A 21,413-nucleotide genomic window follows, 5' to 3' on the forward strand; every position below is an offset into this window, starting at 1 on the left:
TATGTATTGATTTATGAAATAAGGTAATAATGTTTTTAGAAAAGAACACAGGTTTGATTGGTAGCCCCGTACCCCTCCCCCACCTTCCCTCCTTATTGCACGGGGCGCTCTGATAATTCGTCTCCACTTAGCTTCCTGGGCATTACTCGATTACGCTGCCGACGAATGACTCACGTAAAATGATACACGGAACCCACTTCCCCTCAGGCCGCGTGTCAGCTCTTCTGTGTCTTGTTTTATTTTTAGTATGTGAAGTACTTGAACTCCGATAACAGATGTACCTCCTGCTACTCCCCATTTCACTTGTCACCGTGTGCTGGGATGCTTAGCAATTTTGTATCGCAGTGACGAGACTACTCCCAAATAACAGGTTCGCACCTGAAGCAAAGACCAAACAATTTCTCTAAGGGCTGTTGAATGATTTCTTTAACACAAAGCTGTAATTTTTTTACGCATTCCCCGCCCTATATCATTTTGATCCCGAATGCCCCCGCCCTATATCATTTTTATAACGCTCGCTAAACCACTTCCCTATTTTGAAATTGCGTAGCGCTCGTCCCTATTTTATAGCACCCCCACCACACCAGGCAGCTTGGCGGAAGCAAATAGACCAACATTAAGGGGAGGAGCTGACTGAGATTGAGGTCGCAAAGCAAGTTTCTCTAGGGCGTTCGTGTGAATGCTCCCCCATAGAATTTTGGAATATTGATGTCCTCTGAAATGCAATTTTCATTCGCCAGCCTCTCTGTTCGCTGGTAAAATTCACCCTCTGCTTTTCAGATTTACTACGTACGTTTCTCACTCCCTATTTTTATTTTATTTATAATTATTGGGGGGGCGACGGGCGGGAAGGGGGCTAGAGGCACGTGCTTCAGAGGCCTGGCCGTGCGTCTCCCGTCTAGCCAGCCCATCTTCTTTTGTCACTCTTAGTTCAGCAATGTCTTCAATCTTTTAAGATTTCTGTTTGTATTTTTGTATAGTCCGTCCCACAGGGAACACCTTTTTTCATACTATGGTATTTACAATAAGTTATTTATTTCAGAGCCGATTTTTTTTTTTTTTTTTTTTTTGTTGTCCGTTTGTTTTTCTGGGTTTTTTTTGTTGCTGTTTTATCGTCTTTCTTTTTATTTATTTTTTTGAGAGGGATCGGTGTTATTTCAAAAAACACTTTTACTTTTTATCTTACTTCAAACTAAACTGAAATTATTTACAAATTTTAATTTTGTAGGATAGTGGGACGGACTATAGAGCGTTACATAAGTGTTGAACGTCTCTTTGACCAGGAATATCAGGGAAGCAGCTCATCAGTCCTATTTAAGCAACGCTATCACCCCCCCCCCCCCCCGTCATGGGCATAACTGGTGATGTTAGAAGTTGTGCCCACGACAGGCGTGCTTGAACAGTTGTCTGATGGAAGCATGCCAAAAATTACCCCCCTCCACACACACACACACTCGCTCCCCTTCACTCCCCTGACACTAGTACACTAGTTCAAGAAGAGTAATTGTTTAGCTTCCCTTGGCTTGACATGTACATTTTATGGAATCAGTAAGTCATATCATTAACTGTTTTAACACTTACAATTCAATTCAATTCATTTATTTGCCAAAATAATTGCCTATAGGCATAAACATAATGTCACATAATACATGTCAAACGTGTAAATATACATGTAACGTGGTATTGCGTCTATACTAATTAGTAAAAAAATTAGTAATTTATTAAGAACAATTAAAAAAGTGAAAAAACTTGAACTGGTTTAACTATACTGTTTTTTTTAGCGGGTTTTCTCTTTCATTATCTGTCCTTAGTCAGTGGCGGATCTCGAAAATCCATTTAGGGGGACATGACATGAGACGGAATGCCAATTGAACTTTGGGGGAGGTTGGGAGGGGATCGTAAAAAAAAAGAAAATTAATATATAATAAAATTATAACTGCCCGTTTGAAGTGTTCTTTTTATTTATTTATTTTAAAATTATTATTATTAAGTTTTAATGCATCACTAAACTGCTTTAAAACGCGTCTCTGGGCATATATAGCACATACCATGGTCTTTGATAGTCGTGGTGCACTGGCTAGATTGAGTATCGACCCTAGACGACCGCGCATCAGGTGAGCGATGTACCACTGGACTACGGCTCGTTTACTTTTCATTTCAACTTATTTTCGTGATTATATCCAAATAAGGTTCAAGCACGCTGTCCTGGGCACACACCTCAACTATCTGGGCTGTCTGTCCAGGACAGTGGGTTAGTTGTTAATGGGTAGTGGTTAGTGAGAGAGAGAAGAGGGTGTAGTGACCTTACACCTACCCATTGAGTCGTTAAAACCCGATCTGGGTGGTAGCCGGTACTGGGTTGCGAACCCTGTACATACAGCCCTATCAGGGCCGTAGCTAGCGGGATGTTGGGGGGGGGCAAGGGTGTGTGGGGGGGGGGAGTTTGTCCCCACACCCCAGAAAACACAATATAGAAACTTAAAGAAAAAATTATCTTCTTAAAAACCGTTTAAGGACTTTTAGGACTATTAACTACTCAGTTTTCCCCCCCACCCCACCCCAAACACAATGGGGAGTAAAAAACCTTGCATGGCCCTGCTTATGTCCGATGGCTTAACCAGACACCAGCGAGGCCGGTTCTATTTTTTTGTTTTTTTTTTTTTTTTTTTTTTTTTTTTTTTTTTTTTGTTTTTTTTTTTTTTTTTTTTTTTTTTTTTTGTTTTTTTTTTTTTTCGGCCCGCACCGGAACGAGAGCATTATGCATGCACCCACCAAGGGAGATAAATCCTATAACAGTATAACTCGCCACACCTCATGTAAAGATTGTTGAGTCCAATTTGTTATTTAGAAGAAAAAAAAAAGACAATGGATCAAACAATATAAATATACAATATCAGGGCCGTACCCTGACCAAAATCCATGGGGGGGGCACTAAATTTTATAAATAATTTTTAACATACTATAAAGATTAAACATTTCTATGCTATTCCTTGAGATACATAAAAAAAAAAAAAGGACAAGATTCTCAGGGGTGGGGGGGGGGGGGGGGGGGGGGGGGGGGCAGCTGCCCCCCTGCCCCCCCGGAGGTTACGGCCCTGAATATGCTACTGAATTTGTAGATTTCTTCTTCTTTTTAAAAAAAAATTAAATAAAAAAATAAAACTAATGATATTAATAATACTACACGATAAATTAGGTATAGTTGTATTAAACGTGTTTCAGGAAACAAAGTAATACTTACTGAGAGTCTAGTCTTCACTAACATGCGACTATATTATAACATACCAGGCGACACGTGTTCAACGACACGTGTTCAACGACACGTGTTCAACATCTGACTATACATGTTCAAGCACGTCTCACACGGCTAGGTCAGGTCAGGTCAGGTCATAGGGCTTTACGTGCACATTCATAACAAGCTGTTGTAGCGCACGCCTCACTCGGCTTTCTGTGGCGCACGTCGTTATAACAGAATGATGTCATAATCTATAAATAGACTGGGCATTTCCCCTACTGAGGCTAGCCTACTCTATACGAAACGGCATTTTAGGTTCACGGAAAGTAAGAAGGTACTTCCTTCAGTATTACTGCCATTTCATCAGTGTCACTACTCAACACTTCTTTTAACAGATTCTTCGGCAGTCGTATTCATCTATACAGTGAAATATTAATTTAGATGGATTTAAAAAACACACATGTTCATCGCTACCAGAATAGTGAGTTTCCACAACCGTCAACGATGATTCGTCAGTATTGCTATGTGGACAATGTCTGTCGTAGGCGGTGTTTAGTAACATGAAGGTGAGTTGTAATTTTCTATGTGTGTTGTTGGCTATGTAATGACTAAATGTGAACACCATACACACGTGATTGTGCGTCAGTGCGTCGGTCACACGATGCGTGCGTTGGGTGCATGACAACTGTCAGGGGGTATTCTAGTCAGGATCACATGAGGTGGGGGTGGAGGGTGGGACGAACCCCCAGTACTTAATTTGTTTCTTAGAGTGACTCAGCGGGTCATATTAACCTAATATTTATTTTACGGATTATTTATGTCTCTGGAGAGAGTATAAATGAGAAACACGGCAAAAGGAGCAGACGAAAAACAGAGAGGTCGGGGGCGGGGGGCGAGCGTGAGAAAGAAATAAACGAGAGTGAGAGAGGAGACTGAGAGCATGAGATATAAATATTGAAAGAGTCAGAGAGTCAGAGTCAGAGAGAGAGAGAGAGAGAGAGAGAGAGAGAGAGAGAGAGAGAGAGAGAGAGAGAGAGAGAGAGAGAGAGAGAGAGAGAGAGAGGGAGGGGGGGGGGGGGGCGAACGTGAGAGAAATAAACGATAGTGAGAGAGGAGACGAAGAGCTTGAGAGAGAAATATTGAAAGAGTCAGAGTCAGAGCGAGAGAGAGAGAGGGGGGGGGGAGAGACAGAGAGGGAACAGTAAAAGAGACACGGGGGGGGGAGAGAGAGAGGGGGGACAGAGTGAGTGAGTGGGAGATACAGAGTGAGTGAGAGAGACAGTGTGTGAGAGAGACACACACACAGAGAGAGAGAGAGAGAGAGAGAGAGAGAGAGAGAGAGAGAGAGAGAGAGAGAGAGGGGATGATTGAGGCAGAGAGCGGCACAAACTGAGAGATAGAAAGACAGAATAGAAAACATTTTGACAGTTTGACAACCACGTGTGTTTCACTTCGTAGTGTTTTTATAACGAACTGCCAACAACAAATATCACTTTCAACTAAATTAGTATTTGTGGAATGATCAACAACCAGAATTAAAATGTTTAAACATCTAAAATATTTGTTCTGCCAAGAATGTTCAATACATAGAGTGCCGTTGTGTACGATTTGTCTTAGAGCGAGTTAATAATACTAACAACAACAACAACAACAATAATAGTAATAACAAATGTAATAAAACAAAACAAAATGTTCGTATCCAACGAGTATTCAGTGAAATGTAAAGGAATATGTTTAACCTCTACGTGTCGCTTAACCCCCCTTAAACCCCCCCCCCCCCCCCCCCGCGAACAAAAATATCATAGACCCGGCCCTAATAATCCCAACTGTCAGTGTCCGCCCCACTCCCGCCAACGCCATTGATTGGCAATTATGTTAATACAAAACGGTAAGTTTTTCTTCTAGTGTGTACATGGTTACGCTGTGACTAAGTGTAAACAACGTACACATAATATATTACTGTACAGTATAACTATTCGTCGGTGTCCAAACCCCCTGTTGTTGTTGTTGTATTAAGTTTGTATCAGGTGAAGAGTTCTGTTTACCAATTCCATGTTGCAACCGATAGTGTAATACCGCCCGCTGTTGTAATTAATATTACAATAGCAGTTGCAGCGACAATGCCACCCAGCTACCCCATTACAATGACGTCATGTCTCCACTCCCAAACCCCATTAAAAAGATTCTTTGATCCGCGCCAGGATATCTTTGTTTATCGTATTGATTTAAAGTGGGACCGGCGTACTGCGCAGACATTACACGATCAATAGTTGCTACACACAATCAACACAGCTACGTTGATAACAATACGAAATATCTAATAGAAACTATGGGTAGACGGTCGTTATTCAGAGTCACTTACACAACACTGATAGTTCATATAATATGTGAATGAATCGTGCACTTTTTGATATAAGCAAGAAACGTGGCACGAACATAGTATACTACACATCGATTTTGACATTGGAGCCATTCTCAAAATTACCTGTGTTGGCAATTTTACAAAATGGCCGCCATGTCAATTTCACTATATAAAAGCCCGGTAAAAATACATTTATAACCCAAACTAATATTTTATTGTCATTTTACGTTGAATTATTTTCATGAATAAACCCCTAGAATTAAAAATGTAATTAGAAAATTTACCTCAGATGACCTGTACAAAAATTGATATACATTCTTAAGAAATTTTTGTTTTGAAATGTGAAGAATATGACGTTAGTTTTATTAAGAAACTTTAAAGTGACAGACCCTAGTTTGCATTTTTCGTATTTTCACAAACGCACGTACTTCGGAGAAGTAACAGACGAGGTCTAGTCTATTTTTAAGGGTATTTCATCGTTTGGACGTCACGGACTCACACTACTGTAACGTTATCCAACTGTGTTACAGATTTGTAGATTAACCAATCGTAGTCTCCATTTCCACGGGTTGAAACTAGGGTCTGCGAGGCATTTGGCCTGGTATGCATATTCAACGATATATAATGCACATTACTGCTTAATATCAACAAGTATAATCGTATAGTTAATTAATAAAACGGTTAAATGTGACAGCTATTATATATAACGGGCGCAGCCATTTTGTACCATCCCAGTGAATACGCCCTCTGGCGAGCTGGTGGTTACGTAATACCTAACGTGTCACGTCAGGAATTAGTCTTCGAACTGAAGAAACAAAACATACCTGATTTTTGCAGATGCATCGCAATGTTCTGTAATTATATCCATCCTAGTAAGCCAGTACCAATTATATATTATTTTTCAATACAAAATAAACCACCATTGTCAAAGTGTTGAAATAGCTGTATTATGTTTCGTACATAAATTAAACCACGTACTGAACACAATAATCGGAGTGTTTTCTTGGTTAATTGGTCTTTTCTTTCCATGGCCTTTCTGTGGTTCCTGATTGGCAGGTGTATATTCAGACGGTCCCCAGACACTGTGTCTAGACACACTTAAAAGACGTGCCTCTTTTATGAAGATCACAGGGTATTGTGTGATAACAGCACGGATACACCTCAAATCGTAATGGACATTACCAACCGCCCTGCTTTATTACTGTAAGTAATTCTGTAAAACCCTTGATTAAGTAGACTTTCCCATCTAAAATCACAAAACTGACCAATTACGTCGTCCCAAAGAAGAGAAAAGTATCACTTGGGTATCGTGAGTGGTAATTTTTGCTCGAACGTGCCCTACCAATAGGCCTAATAGTATGCACTTTTTCTTTGGATTTTTTTTAAAAAGAAAAATACTATAACTCCATTTCGTTCTATTGATGTAACCTGAAATATATTTAGTTAAATAGTTTATTATACTATCAAGTTATTTATGTTGTTTTACAAGTCAGGTTGATGAAAGGGAAGCGCCTTGTCGTAAATTAGAGCGTTTGTTTACACTGTGTATAGAGAAGATGGACAGAGCTGACGTCACTTCGCCCCAAGCTATACCACCGGACGTCACAAAAACGAAACAAAATGGCTGCCCCCAGTTAGCAGGAATAATCATGGTTTTTTATTAACTCTAAAATTATGCGTTTTTCATTTGTTAAAGTGTCAGTATGTGTTGGTGGTCCGGGTATGCATCTTTCCAACACATAAATCTCTTATTTGAGTTGACTCTACCGGAAGATATTTATTTTTAAATACTGTTTCAAGCACCAGGAGCGTATGCAGTAATTTAGCAGGGAGGGGTGTCTAGAGTGGCGAGCTACGGTTATATAGGGGTCAATTCATGCTGCCCCGGAAAATGTATTAAAAAAACAACACTTTTCTTGAACATAGAAGGGTTTCGACCACCGACCCCCCCCCCCCCCCCCCCCCCCCCGAATATATATATTATTTATAAAATCTGCTTTCGTTAAACTCAAACTGTATTTTCATTTAACTAGAGTTGCGGCCGGCTTATTTATCTATATAGTTAAGATTGTGTGTTTTATTCATGGAGTACTAGTAATTTAACCCATGACCGATATCACGTACATAAATCCCTTAAACTTCACATGGAAATAGTCGTGCATGGTCTACGTATGATACACATATTTAATATAAACATGCGTTCTCACTATCAGCTCAGATAAACAGGAATGTACCCAGGACAGAACCTTATTTACATATAAGCACGAACATTAATCAGCATAACCTGTTAAATTTATCGTTTATTCACTTTCAAGTTTTTAAAATATAAACATCTTCTTCTTTTGTCTTCTTCTTTAATATGTGTAATTTTTATTTTTATTATTTTTTTTATTAATTTATTTATTTTTGTATTCCGATTCCCCACAAAATACTTATATATTATGTTTTTAACACTCTCGTCTGATTGATTAATTGACTGATTGATTAAAATAATATATTTTAAAAAGAAAAGAGAGTAAATTATATAGAATAAAGAAAGTAAATAGCTGAAATAAATAACTTACATTCAGTCTTCTTGATTTTGTCTAACCAACATTCGGTTATGACGTTCGCAACGTTACGTTTATTATATGACAGTAAATACATTTTATACCCTGCTGTAGTCTATATATATACGCTTTAAATGCGTTTTTGAAATACATGTTGATGCAATAATATAATAATCATGACATTGCACAATTCAGTGAAACTAAACATGAAGAATCACAGTGTGTAACTGCATATATGAAAATCTGAATGGATGTATCGACGGGTGGATAAATGGATGGGTGGCTGGATATTATGGTATACGGTTTGATGTGTTGTTATGTATTGTTTAGTGATTTAGGAATAAATAAATCGATTAATGCATGAACGAATCATTAATCACAACGCAACTTGGCGAGAACGCACCTATTTGACCTGACCCGTGTCAAACAAACCTGAGTATGAATGATCTTGAAAATACACTTGATAGGTCACCCACAAAAGATTGCATCATACCAACTACTCGTATCGTTCACAAACAGGGGCAGTACGTAGCACAGTGGTGAAGCGTGACGTAGCCCTGTCATGTCATGTCATAGGGTTTTACGTGCACATTCAGAACAAGCTGTTGTAGCGCACGCCTGTCGTGGGCACAAGAGCCGGCCTTGGCCGGCTCCTCCGTCCATGACAGGAAAGGTGGGCGGGGGAGAGGAGGGACCGCCTGCACTGGCAGGTGCAAGGGAGCACCAGCAGCCCGATCAAATCGGTAGCAGGCGGGTGGGGGTGGTGGTGGTGCTATGGAATTTGAATGGAGCAGTTAAATGCCAAAGAGAAAAGGGTGCGCAATTTTGATTGAGGGAATTTGGCGCAATTTTGAACGGTCGGTCGAAAGGTAAATGGCCGAGCTAATATAGGTTTTGATATTAGTGAATCGAGAGTAGCTCGTTAACTTTAGGGCTACATCCACGATATAAAAATTTCCGACGAAAATCAACCGAAAGTAAATGCGAGATGCTGGCGTTCCATGAGGAAAAACGACTCGGCACACGCACTCCATATTCAAGTTTGCTTGGAGACGAAACAGCTATCAGAGGCTAACTGCTCCTGTAAAGCTGGGCGAGTATATTTTGGTATTAAACTAATATTGCAGCATGGTTTATTTTAGTGCAAAAAGAAAAGTAACAAACCGGAATATAACAAATGACACACACGTGTCTTAAAGCTGCATTGTCAAGACTTTGTAATACTATTTGAACATTTACAATAGATCGCCCAACTGTTTAGTTTGAATTCACCTCACAACCAATTCCGGTCATATGCATCACACACACACACACACACACACACACACACACACACACACAGTGTCTTTTTTTTTTACACTGTTCATGGGCCCCGTCTGTGGGCCCATTGGGCCATTTCTCGTTCCAGCCAGGGCACCATGACTGGTATGTACTACCCTGTCTGTGGGATGGTGCTGCTAATCAAAAATAGTAGCCCATGAAGTGGCAACAGTGGGTTTCCTCTCTCAATACAGTGTAGTCCTTAACCATGTCTGACACCATATAACCGTAAATAAAATGTGTCGAGTGCGTCATTAAATAAAACATTTCTTTCTTCTTCTTTTTCTGTTCATGGGCTGTGTGTGGGCATGCATATTATTCATATTTATAATAGGTAATTTGTATATAGCTAAATATCAACTGTGTGTATTATTATTTGAAAACAACAGGTGTTCACGAATATAAACGAATTTCTTTTTGTACTTCCAGGCTAAGTGGCCACTGCTCACACATTATTGGGCTCTTAAAAACCTTACAAGGATTCAAGCTGCACAATTTAACATCAGTCCCAGAACAGCAGAGCTGTACGAGCATTCCAAGACAGTGGGGACATCCAAGAGGGATAAAAATAAAGCCAATACCAATGCGCCATGTTGTGGTGGAAAGACCCACAGCAGAAGTCAGAAAACGAAAGCCTGTGTTGCGTCAGTTGGACACACAGAAGAAGTAAGACTTATAATGTTGATTTGTTCTTTGATACTATAGGCGGTATACCTATTGTAATTATATCGATTCATTTTGAAATTAGCATCACCTCATTGAGATTTTTGTTGTATTTCTGGAATATTTTAGTATGTTCTGCAACTTCTTTGCATATTGTAAAGTTGCATTTAAAAGTCTATAATACTCTCTGAAAATGTAGAGAAATAAATAATAAACAATAAACTGAATATAAAATGTACATATATATGTTAATCAATATAATAAAACACAGAATTGATTATATTTTGCATAAATTAATTTCATGTTGTGAAATTAATATTTAATAATTAACTGGAATGTAGTATGATACTTTAAAAGTATTGTGCCGCTAACAATACGAAATTATTATGCACATAAATACCTCTGCAATATGAATACATCGTAATGACAACAATGTTACAGTTCCTTTTTAACAAGTAAATACTACACCTTATAAGTTGAAAAACTGGCAAGATAGACTTAGATTATTTTTATTTGGGTCGCAATTGGGGGGATTTCCAAGGAACCTATAAACAATGTTTTACTACATCTGTTGGTAGATATAATAATCATCATCTTTAGAACAGGTCTTACAATATTTTCTGTAAAATGTAACAGTTGCTAATGCATCATAAATTGTTGTAAAGTTTGTTTTATTTGTTTGTTTTTAGTTAGTATACAGCTTAACATACGGTTATGTAACACATGTACTAATTCTTTACACTTCATACTTCCTCTTGTTGAGTCTTCTGATGTTAAAAAACTGAGACAACTCGATGGAACGTCACTGGGATATAGTTTATCAGAAGATGGACCTACAGTGGATACACCTTTTGGGAAAGTACCTGTTGGCTCACTGTTATCATATCAGGTAAAAACCTTTCTTTCTGTTTTCTAATTTCATTTATCCCTAACAAAGTGTCTTGAAACAATGTCAAAAAGCAACAAACTGCCCAAATCTGGTTTGTTTTGGAAGAGCGAAGATGGGATTGTATGAAAGACAATTCTGTAGTTTTTTGTTTTTGGAAATTACCCTTTCAATGTGAATTCGATGTTTTGCAATTTTTTGTGTCAGTTCTGTATCTCCTGGGGACATCTGTGAACCAGACGAAGCAAATGGCGGTATATTTAATTTTAATCCTAGCTTTTCTAATTCGTTCCCAATGGTGAAGCCTTTGTCTGCCATGACAGCATCTCCTTCCAGTAAATAACCTCTTTCAAGTAGAGCTTTCAGTAAATCATAAAACCCACTGTTTGTTGTAATTTCTTTGTCGGATACAGACCCAGTAAACAGTTCAGAAACAAACATCAATGATCCACATGGATCACAACCAATAAGACACTTTAAGGTAGTGCTTGGTTTGTAATCACTGTACATTTGACTTTGTAGAGCCAGAGCACAAGGAGATTGTGTTTTAATTTCTGTGCCATCAATGATAATCAGACTTGTGGGAAATTCCTTTTTTGTAGTCAGCAGGCATAGTGTTAATTATTATATCCCTGTGTGGCCAAATATTTAACTGTCCAAATTTGAAATACATGTGTTCAATCCATGCATTAAAAATGTCACTCGAAGATTGCAATTAAAGTCCAAATCGCATGGATATGTCTTTTAGGCCAAAATTATGCCGCAATCTACACAAACATAGAAAAAGACAATCCTTCTAATGTCACGCCTACTTTTTCTGTAAGAAATGCAATCATCACTTGGTGCAAAATAATCAAGGAGTGCAAGAAGTCTTAACAGCTTTAATCCTGTATAATACTGGAACAGATCTTTCAGTTTTCCCTCTCTTCTACGGACACTATCAAAACCAAATTTTTCTCTATCTTCTAATCTTTTCTCTAATTCTGTTATTCGTGTCTTCTGTTCTTGTACTTTCTTAAGCAATTCATCATTTTGCATTGTTGTCTCTTCTAAATGTTTTCGAAGTTTGTGACTCTCTGCACTATGTACCAGGAGATCAAGTGGGGAAACCCCTGAAAAGATATGAATGAAAAAGACACATTCAATGTACTTAACAAAATATTTTGTATTATATTTTAGACAAGAAACTTCACAAATATAGAAGCCTCTGTGGGAACTGGATGCGGCAATACACTATTTCCAAAAACAGCACCCGTAAAGTTAACAGGTGAATATCTTTGCTTAAATTAAATAAAGACTTTGCCCTGGTTGATGCAGAAAAAAACAGGAAAGCCAGACACAGGGACAGGCAAGCTGTTAGTTATGGAAAACATCAATGGTCAAACGAATAACAGCGTCAAATTTTGGGAAAATTTTACAACTCAAGTTTGTGCCATCTTCAACATTCTTGGAGAATATATTTAACACCGAAGATATATCAGCTGCTCCCTTGGAATATGGCGGAAGAAATGAACCAAAAGCAAAAGCCAAGTATCTTGAACTGTATCATACAAGACACATACATGAATGTGGACTGGTGGTAAATAAAGAATTTTTGTTTTTAGGTGCCAGCCCAGATGGTAAAGTATGTGATAACAATGATTGTGGCATAATTGAGGTCAAGTGCCCATATACTGCAAGAGACCATACAATTAATCAAGCAGTTGATGAACTTAAAAATTTTATTTTGAAAAGGGAAGGCAATTCAATTATTTTGCCTCAGAATCATCAATACTATGACCAGGTTCAAGGACAGCTGATGGTAACTGGATCAACGTTTTGTTACTTTGTAGTTTATACCAATAAAGACTTGCATGTTCAGCGGATTTATCCGAATATTGACCATATGCAAAACATGTTGCAAAAATTATCTTTGTTTTACATGAAATATGCAAAACCCCATCTAGCCGAAATGGAAAACAAACAAGTAGGTCAGGTGTATATTGAATATACAGGTGTATGTATGTTGTGGGTTAGGTTTCATTTTTGTGTAAATAATTTACACAACACATTATTATTATTACACATAAATGTGTAATTAATGCATTGAACACTTGAACTTACAGTTTTCATCAGTTTGAGTACTTTCATCTTTATGGAGTTCTGTAGGTGGAGCATTTTCATTGTCATAGGGTCTGGTGGCACTGAAATCATGAGAATGTAATCAATTAATATCAGGGCTTGTAGATTGTGGTAGCCCTACCCCCATGGCTAATGATATTGAATGATGGGCTAGTCAATAACTGCTATTGCCATGTCCGACGGTTATTAAAAATATTTGGTCAAATGTTACAGTCAAGTCTATTTTGTAAATATGACTATCCTGCCTCCACCCCTACCCCAATGTTAGTGTTTTAAGCTCTACCTCACTCTTTAGGTGACAAATCCGATTATTACTATTAATTAGTAAAATTAAACTAAAATTGGGCTAGTGATTTCTTAATTATGGCTAGTAAATTTTAAAAATCACTGATCCCATGGCTACTGGATTTTATGAAACTTCAAGAAGCTCTGAATGTATTTTGAATTTTCTTGTTATTAATCTTGTATGTGAAAATCACAATAAATAAATTTGTTCAGCCAATGACTGCAAATTATCTTTAACAGATATTAAAAAGCAGTAAGAAAACAACACCCAAGGTATTTGAAGACAAAGCCTGAGAAATTGTGACTTAAAAGTCATGTACTTGAACTTGCTTTAAATGGGGTTACCTACTCTGTATTACTTTCCATTGAAATATCCTGTAATCGCCGTTTCTTTGATGGGGGCCTTGGCGGTGTTGATCGACTCCCATCTGCAGCTACTGGATCAGGGTGTATCTCTGTTGGGCCTCTCTCTCCAACAAAATGCTGTAAAAGAAAATATTTTCAGATATCAAACTGCAAAATCTAACAAGGTAAACTACAAATGGTGAAAAGATAAAATAAAGCATGGCTGTATAATTTCATTTCATATTATGCATCTTCAAATCATGTTTTAGAATGGTGATATATATGATATGCACTTAAAATATTCTTGAACTACAGAAAAAAAAGAAGTAACGTTTGTTTTATTTAACGATGCCACTAGAACACATCGTTTACTAATTGTCGGTTATTGGACGTGAAATATACGGTCATTTTGATATTTGTCAGAGGAAGCCCTCTACATTTTATCATGTAGCAAGGGATCTTTTATATGCACTTTCACATAGACAGGAGAGTACATACCACAGCCTTTGGTATACCATGGTAGTGCACTGCCTAGAACTGAAAAAAATCAGAAAATTAGTCCATCGAGTGGATTTGATCCTAAACTACAAATGAGTAAAATTACAACGAATGTAAGAATACTTTGAATGACTCGCATGCATTACCATTCCATATTTAAATTTATATTTCTTAGTTTTGTACTCCTGTCTGTTTAAATGTGAATTTTAAATAAATAAATAACTATAAAATAAATAAAAATGAGATAATTTCATGCATAACTACACTCACCTTTGAACAAACATACTTGTGCTTGTTTATGTTATCAACATTTAGTTGAGAGTGTGGTCGTCCGCATAGTCGAATCCATTTAAAAAAAAATTATCGTTGCGTTTTCGGCTTCGGAAACGGTATAAATGTCAAATGCTGTCCACTTTCGTACCGTTCATCCGATTTGCATCTCCCCCAAGCACATCGCTTCACCATTGTGCCTATGAATAATGCCTTCTAACAAAGAAAGTATTAGCGCTTACTGAACAACTGAACTAAACAATGATCAACATAAAAACACCGCTTGTCTAACGGCGGAATAGCTAGTTTATGTGTAGCCCGAGTACACATAGAGCGAGTATAACTGTCCAGGTGTCGGTCTAACTAGCTAACGGCAGAATAGCTAGCTTATGTATAGGCCGAGTACACAGAGAGCGATTATAACTGTCCACATGTCGGTCTAACTAGCTAACGGCGGAAGAGTACTTATGGATAGACCAAAAGCAGAGAGGTACAGACTGTCCAAGTTGTCTTTAGTATATATAGATATATATATATATATATATATATATATATATATATATATATATATATATATATGTATATATAATCTTTCCACCTACATATTAGTTAAACATATATATAAAAGATTACACTGTTTAACTAATATGTGTAATCTTTTATATATATAAAAGATTACACTGTTTAACTAATATGTAGGTGGAAAGATTATATATATATATATTTTTAACCTAAGTAAAAATACCACCTTACCTATTTTAGGACTTAGCGTATGATACGGTATGTGATATCACATGATGTAGGCCTATTTTGTGTGAATTCGTACACTCCGTAGACAAAGGTTACATGATAGCTGGATTATGAGCTCGTGATATCACATGATATATTTGTTGATAACAATATCGCTGAGTCATTATTAAACGCAATAACCGTATACAATTATATATAATTATAGTTGGTAACTGGTACTTCAACTGGTAACTGGTAATCGGCCTCGGTGGTGTCATGGTTAAGCCATCGGTCCAACGTAAGGTTGGCAGTTACTGGGTTCACATCCCGCGTGCGGCTACCACCCAGAGTGGGATTTAACGATTCAATGGGTAGGTGTAAGACCACAACATCGACTTCTCTCTCACAAACCACTAACAACTAACAACCAACCATTTGTCATGGACAGGTAGCCCAGATAGGTGAAGTGTGTGCCCATGACAGCGTGCTTGAACATTAATTGTATATAAACAAAAGCAAAATGGCTAAAATATCAATGATTAACCACAGTAGCGATTAATGTGGGTTTTTTTTTTTTTAGAAACACATTAATGATAATTGCTGCTTTAAAACTAAATAAGATGCAATTAAATGTTCAGTGGTAAAATTAGTGTTGCAGCTTTAAAACTAAATATATGTAACTAAATGTTCAGTGGTAAAATTAGTATTGTTTCTAGGTTGCAGCTTTAAATGTAAATATATGTAATTAAATGTTCAGCGGTAAAATTGTTGTTTCTAGATTGCAGCTTTAAAAGTAAATATATGTAACTTGTACAATTAGTATTGTTTCTAGGTTGCAGTTTTAAAACTAAATATATGTAACTAAATGTTCAGTGATACAATTAGTATTGTTACTAGGTTGCACTTTTAAAAGTAAATATATGTAACTAAATCAAAATGTTCAGTGGTAAAATTATGATAAAATAAAGTCTCTGTCTAAAAACCACAATTAAAAATCTCAAGTTAAAAGGCTCAACATTTCGTCAGCTAAATGCTGACATCCTCAGGAGCAAACTAAACATAAAACTTGGAGTTCAGCATTAAAACAGGTGAATAAAAAAAAAAAAGTTGAAGTGAAAATGTCAAGTTAAAAGACTTAAAAAAACACAGGATAAGCCGACTGGGGGAAGTATCAAAAGAAGAGTCAATGACTGCTTGGGTCATACTCATTAATAAGTTGATTTAATTAATTTAAAATAATTAATTTAGTAAATTGTGTATATATTATATTTATTTTGAACAGCCCGATGGAAAAATTATTTATTATGCACCTACTAATTAATATTTTAAAAGAATAGTATGATATAGTTTAATTGGTGCGGCTATCACTAATCTATAATATAAGATATAAGGTAATGGTAGCTCCCGAATTGTTTCTTTTAATTTTTTTAAGTGGTCATACCACATTTCTAAATTGTCCCCAACATTTTTTCCTCCCCCCCCCCCCCCCCCCTCCCGCCCCGGAGGTGGTCACTGGCGAAGTCAGAGGCTAGATCCGGGGCGGGCGTGCCTGAACCCTTGTGGATAGGGGCACGTTAATAGAGTTGCCCGTTGCCCGATACTCATTAAGTCCGTCAGGCCACATTGTGTTCAAGCGGTGCATCCAGAGTGATTCGGCAATGCTCAATCTAGTTTTATCAAGATTAACAATCTTTTGTAACAATTATAATAATGTCCTGCTATATTGAAATGAGGGGCCACATGAGGTGCTTTAGATTGTTTATTATACAGAATGTTGTGCCTATGATTACTGAGTCGGGTACTGAATGGTTGGGTAGTTTTCCCTACATATTGCATTTTGCAATTAATACAAGTCAGACAGTAAATAACAAAAGTTGTACTACAGTGTACACTGTCTTTTATCTGGAACACTTTATTGTTTTTGCTGGCAATATTTTGGGTGGATGTAATTTTTTTCACAAGTTTTACACCTGGGCCTGTGACACGGGCGACAACCCCAAGTAGTTTTATCCGATGTCGGGAGTTTAAGTTTGTTAGCCCTGTTGCCAATGGTAAAATTAGCTTTGTTTCTAAATTGCAGCTTTAAAACTAAATATATTCAACTAAATGTTCAGTGGCAAAATTAGTATTGTTTCTGGATTGCAGCTTTAAAAGTAAATATATAGTAATTAAATGTTAAGTGGTAAAATTAGCATTGTTTCTGGATTGCAGCTTTAAAACTAAATATATGCAACTAAATGTTCAGTGGTAAAATTAGTATTGTTTCTGGATTGCAGCTTTAAAACTAAATATATGTAATTTAATGTTCAGTGGTAAAATTAGTATTGTTTCTAGATTGCAGCTTTAAAACTAAATATATGCAACTAAATGTTCAATGGTAAAATTAGTATTGTTTCTGGATTGCAGCTTTAAAAGTAAATATATGTAACTTGTACAATTAGTATTTTTTCTGGATTGCAGCTTTAAAATTAAATATATGTAACTAAATGTTCAGTAGTAAAATTAGTATTGTTTCTGGATTGCAGCTTTAAAACTAAATATATTGTACCTAAATGTTCGGTGGTAAAATTAGCATTGTTTCTGAAGTTGTTTAGGGGTTCTTGGTGATTTTGTATTTTACTGCTGTGTACGTTTCATAGTGCCCTTCTGAAGTGTTAAATCACATTTTGTGTACAGGTTAAAATAAAAACAAGAATTCAACAGTAATAATACGATAATACAGCAATAAAAGTAAACAAGCCACTCGTATGGCGTTACGAGAAACTGTGGAACTATCAATAAAAACATTTAACAAGTATTGTATTTACAAAAAGTAAAACTAAAAATCACAAATTATTTATATTTCTATATTCGTAAAACATCTTTGGCAACAGTAATAAAATAAGATGACAACTTTTGGCAATAATTTCAACAATATCCGGGTAGCTCAAAAGTAATGACATTTTATTGATAAAAATATACACATAGCACAGTATAATATTATGTATCTCTAATATCAAGGGTGATGACTGTAAGTTACTGTAACATCACAAGTGTCGTGGATATGGAAGAGTGTTCAACAACAGCTGTACGATGAATATTCTCAAAATACGTATTAGCCTTTGTGGAATATCATACGTGTCGGCATTGTACACGTTCATAAACTCAGAACTGTAATAGAATGGACGCCCACAGTTCATTTACAGTTTAAATAAACTATCGCATTACCTCTGCTCATTACAACACAGTGAAGCACCGAAAAGGTAAATCGCATTTCGTATTGATATAAAACATCCTGAAAGACAGCAGGTAAATTACATAAAGTTATAAATTTAGTTTTATTTAACAACACCACTAGAGCACATTAATTTATTTGATTAATCGGCTATTGAGTGTCAAACATTTGGTAATTTTGACATATTATCTTAGAGAGGAAACCCGCTACATTTTTTTCATTACTAGCAAGGGATTTTTTATATGCACTTTCCCAGGAGAGGATAATACATACCACAGCCGTTGTTACACCAGTCGTTGTGCACTGGCTAGAACGAGAAATAGCCCAATGGATCAGGCGAGCGCTTTACCACTGGGCTACGTCTCGCCCTCTACTAGCGTAGTGATGTCTATATTTCAAGGTGTAATACGGGAGTGAATGTCGGTGGTGTTGAACACACGTCTGGTAACACGGTCAACGTCTGATCCTATGGCTTGAGCTTGATGGAAAGAAATAAAGGAACACGTGAAATTGTTGAGCACATTTAATTTACTGCTAGCTTAGTAAAGACTGTATTTCAAGGTTTTATATGACATTGAAAGTCAGTAATGTTCAATTAATGTCTGGTAACAAGGTCAATTTCCAACCCTATGGATTGAGGGTTTTGGTTGTTTTTCATTTCAACTTATTTTTGTGCTTATATCCAATTAAGGTTGAAGCAAGCTGTCCCGGGCACACACCTCAGCTATCTGGGCTGTCTGTGCAGGACAGTGGGTTAGTTGTTAGTTGGCTAGTGTTTAGTGAAAGAGAAGAGGGTGCAGTGGCCTTACACCTACCCACTGAGCCCTTAAGAACTTGCTCTGTGTTGGAGACGGTACCGGGCTGCGAACCCTGTACCTACCAGCCTGTAGTCCGATGGCTTTACCACTGCGCCACCGAGGCCTGTTGTTTTGGTTGTAGTAATTACGTACTGTTGCTATGTATGTGACCCCTTATTATTTTTTGAGCAGTATAATACCCATTTCATTTCAACTTATTTTCGTGCTTATATCCAATTAAGGTTCAAGCACGCTGTCCTGGGCACACACCCCTGGGCTATCTGTCCAGGACAGTGAGTTTAGTGGTTAGTGAGAGAGAAGAGGGTGTAGTGGTCTTACACCTACCCACTGAGTCGTTAAAACTCGCTCTGTGTGGGAGATGGTTCCGGGCTGCGAATCCAGTACCTACCAGCCTTATATCCGATGGCTTTAACCATGAAACCACCGAGGCCGGTTCAACGGGCAACGGGCAACTCATTTTACGTGCCCCTATCCACTAGGGTTCAGGCACGCCCACCCCGGATTCAGCCTCTGACTTCGCCAGTGACCGACTCCGGGGCGGGAGGGGGGTTGGGAAGTGTGGGAGAGAAATGCAGGGGATACTTTTTAATAGTGTGGTATGACCACTTAAAAAAGGATAAAAAAAACTAAAACAATTTGGGGTCTACCATTATCTTATATTTATATTATATATTAAACGTAGTAGCACCATATATGAGAATCCTATATCATTCTATTCTTTTATTATATAATTAGTAGGTGCAAAAATAAATAAATTTTCGATCGGGCAGTTCAAAAGAAATATATTATATAATTATTTAATTATTATAATATTTATATATATATTTTTATTTTTAATTTAGAATTAGCCCTGGATGATAAAGGATTCGCAAAGGGGGGAACATCGCGCCACTGGCCAATCCGGCGCTTCAACAGGCGGGAGGCCCATTCCGGTCAGTCCGGATTTCCATGGGGGGGGGGGCGTTCCGGGGGGGGGGGAGGCCTCCTAACAGGCATCCCTATCGGTCCAAACCTCCAACGCCCTATCGCACCCAAATAAGCACCCTACCACGGCGCCCCCCCTCCCACCCCCCCCCCCCCCCCCAGGTTATCCATACAACACGGGTGGGCCATACTTAAATGAAATGAATGATATGAAAATGATGGTATGTGAAGAAAAAGCCCGCGAGCCGCCGTCTGGTGTGGTGGTGAAACGTATATGCTGTCGTTGTTGATGTTAAGTAGCACGTAGAGGTTGATCCAATTCATGGGGTGAGGTGTCCTCGCTGTTCTCCCCAAGCATTCGTGAGCTCTACACCCGAAGGGGTGCGTCACCTACACGGATGACAAATGTCATTGCTATATAATCCTCGGTGTCACACAAGAAACCACTCATTCGTTAAGTGGGCGGCGCCGAGCACCGGTCAGGGTTTTTTGTTTGTATATATACAATATTGACCGATCAAATTAATACCGTTTAAAACCTGTTTGATTAAAAAAATGGAGCATATAAATTAAAATAATACTAAGTTAAAATGCTAAAAGGAAGGTTTAACAACTAATTAATGCATTTATTGTAACAATTAATTAAAAATATAATCAATATACCATAAATAATTAAAAACTAAAACACATTCACACCCAGCCATATATTCCGCCTGTGGCGGGCGGCACAGACACTCCCAGGTGTATGCGCCGCCAAGCCACGGCGAAAAGCAAACATTCACGCAACCACTCTCACACTAGGTTCAGATTATACTGGGACTGGGAACTGTATTAACGTGCCCCTATCCAAAAAGGTTCAGGCACGCCCACCACGGATTTAGTCTCTGACTTCGCCAGTGGCTAACTCCGGAGCAGGGGGGGGGGGGGGGGGGGAGGTAAGTTTGAGGTGGGCAGAATTTGGAAGAAAGCCATTTAGTAACGTCAACGCGAGCGCGGACCGACTAGCAGACACTTCGCAAACTTGAAGTAACACCGAGTGGGAGCCGTGCTCTGATTGGCTGAATTTCGATTCCTCGGTGAAGCCTGTAATTTACCTAAGTCTACAAAGAGTAACTGCATCCAAAAACATGTCCGGACTCTAAATTTAAAACCAAAAAGTTTATGACTGCTCGGCCGAAAGGGTTTTAAGGTGAT

At 37.8% G+C, this 21,413-nt stretch overlaps 2 protein-coding genes across 3 annotated transcripts in view; one reads left to right on the forward strand and one right to left on the reverse strand.

The window, feature by feature from the left end:
* The first annotated feature begins 3,304 nt into the window (after positions 1 to 3,304).
* Positions 3,305 to 21,413, forward strand: part of LOC121377010 — a 44,698-nt gene continuing 26,589 nt past the window's right edge. The window contains exons 1-4 of one of the 2 annotated variants that reach the window (XM_041504847.1): positions 3,305 to 3,801; positions 9,896 to 10,132; positions 10,893 to 11,018; positions 12,195 to 12,282. In XM_041504847.1, the coding sequence (XP_041360781.1) occupies positions 3,796 to 3,801; positions 9,896 to 10,132; positions 10,893 to 11,018; positions 12,195 to 12,282 (457 nt within the window). In that variant the 5' untranslated portion in view covers positions 3,305 to 3,795. The remainder of the gene's footprint in view (positions 3,802 to 9,895; positions 10,133 to 10,892; positions 11,019 to 12,194; positions 12,283 to 21,413) is intronic. The other variant, XM_041504846.1, reaches the window with a different exon arrangement.
* On the reverse strand, positions 10,139 to 14,945 carry LOC121377009. The gene is given in 4 exon segments (XM_041504845.1): positions 10,139 to 12,127; positions 13,119 to 13,198; positions 13,771 to 13,904; positions 14,535 to 14,945. Coding segments are annotated over 4 exon segments (777 nt in total). The 5' UTR covers positions 14,730 to 14,945; the 3' UTR covers positions 10,139 to 11,759.

This window comes from Gigantopelta aegis, chromosome 7, assembly GCF_016097555.1.
Source record: "Gigantopelta aegis isolate Gae_Host chromosome 7, Gae_host_genome, whole genome shotgun sequence".
Taxonomy (NCBI): Eukaryota; Metazoa; Mollusca; class Gastropoda; order Neomphalida; family Peltospiridae; genus Gigantopelta; species Gigantopelta aegis.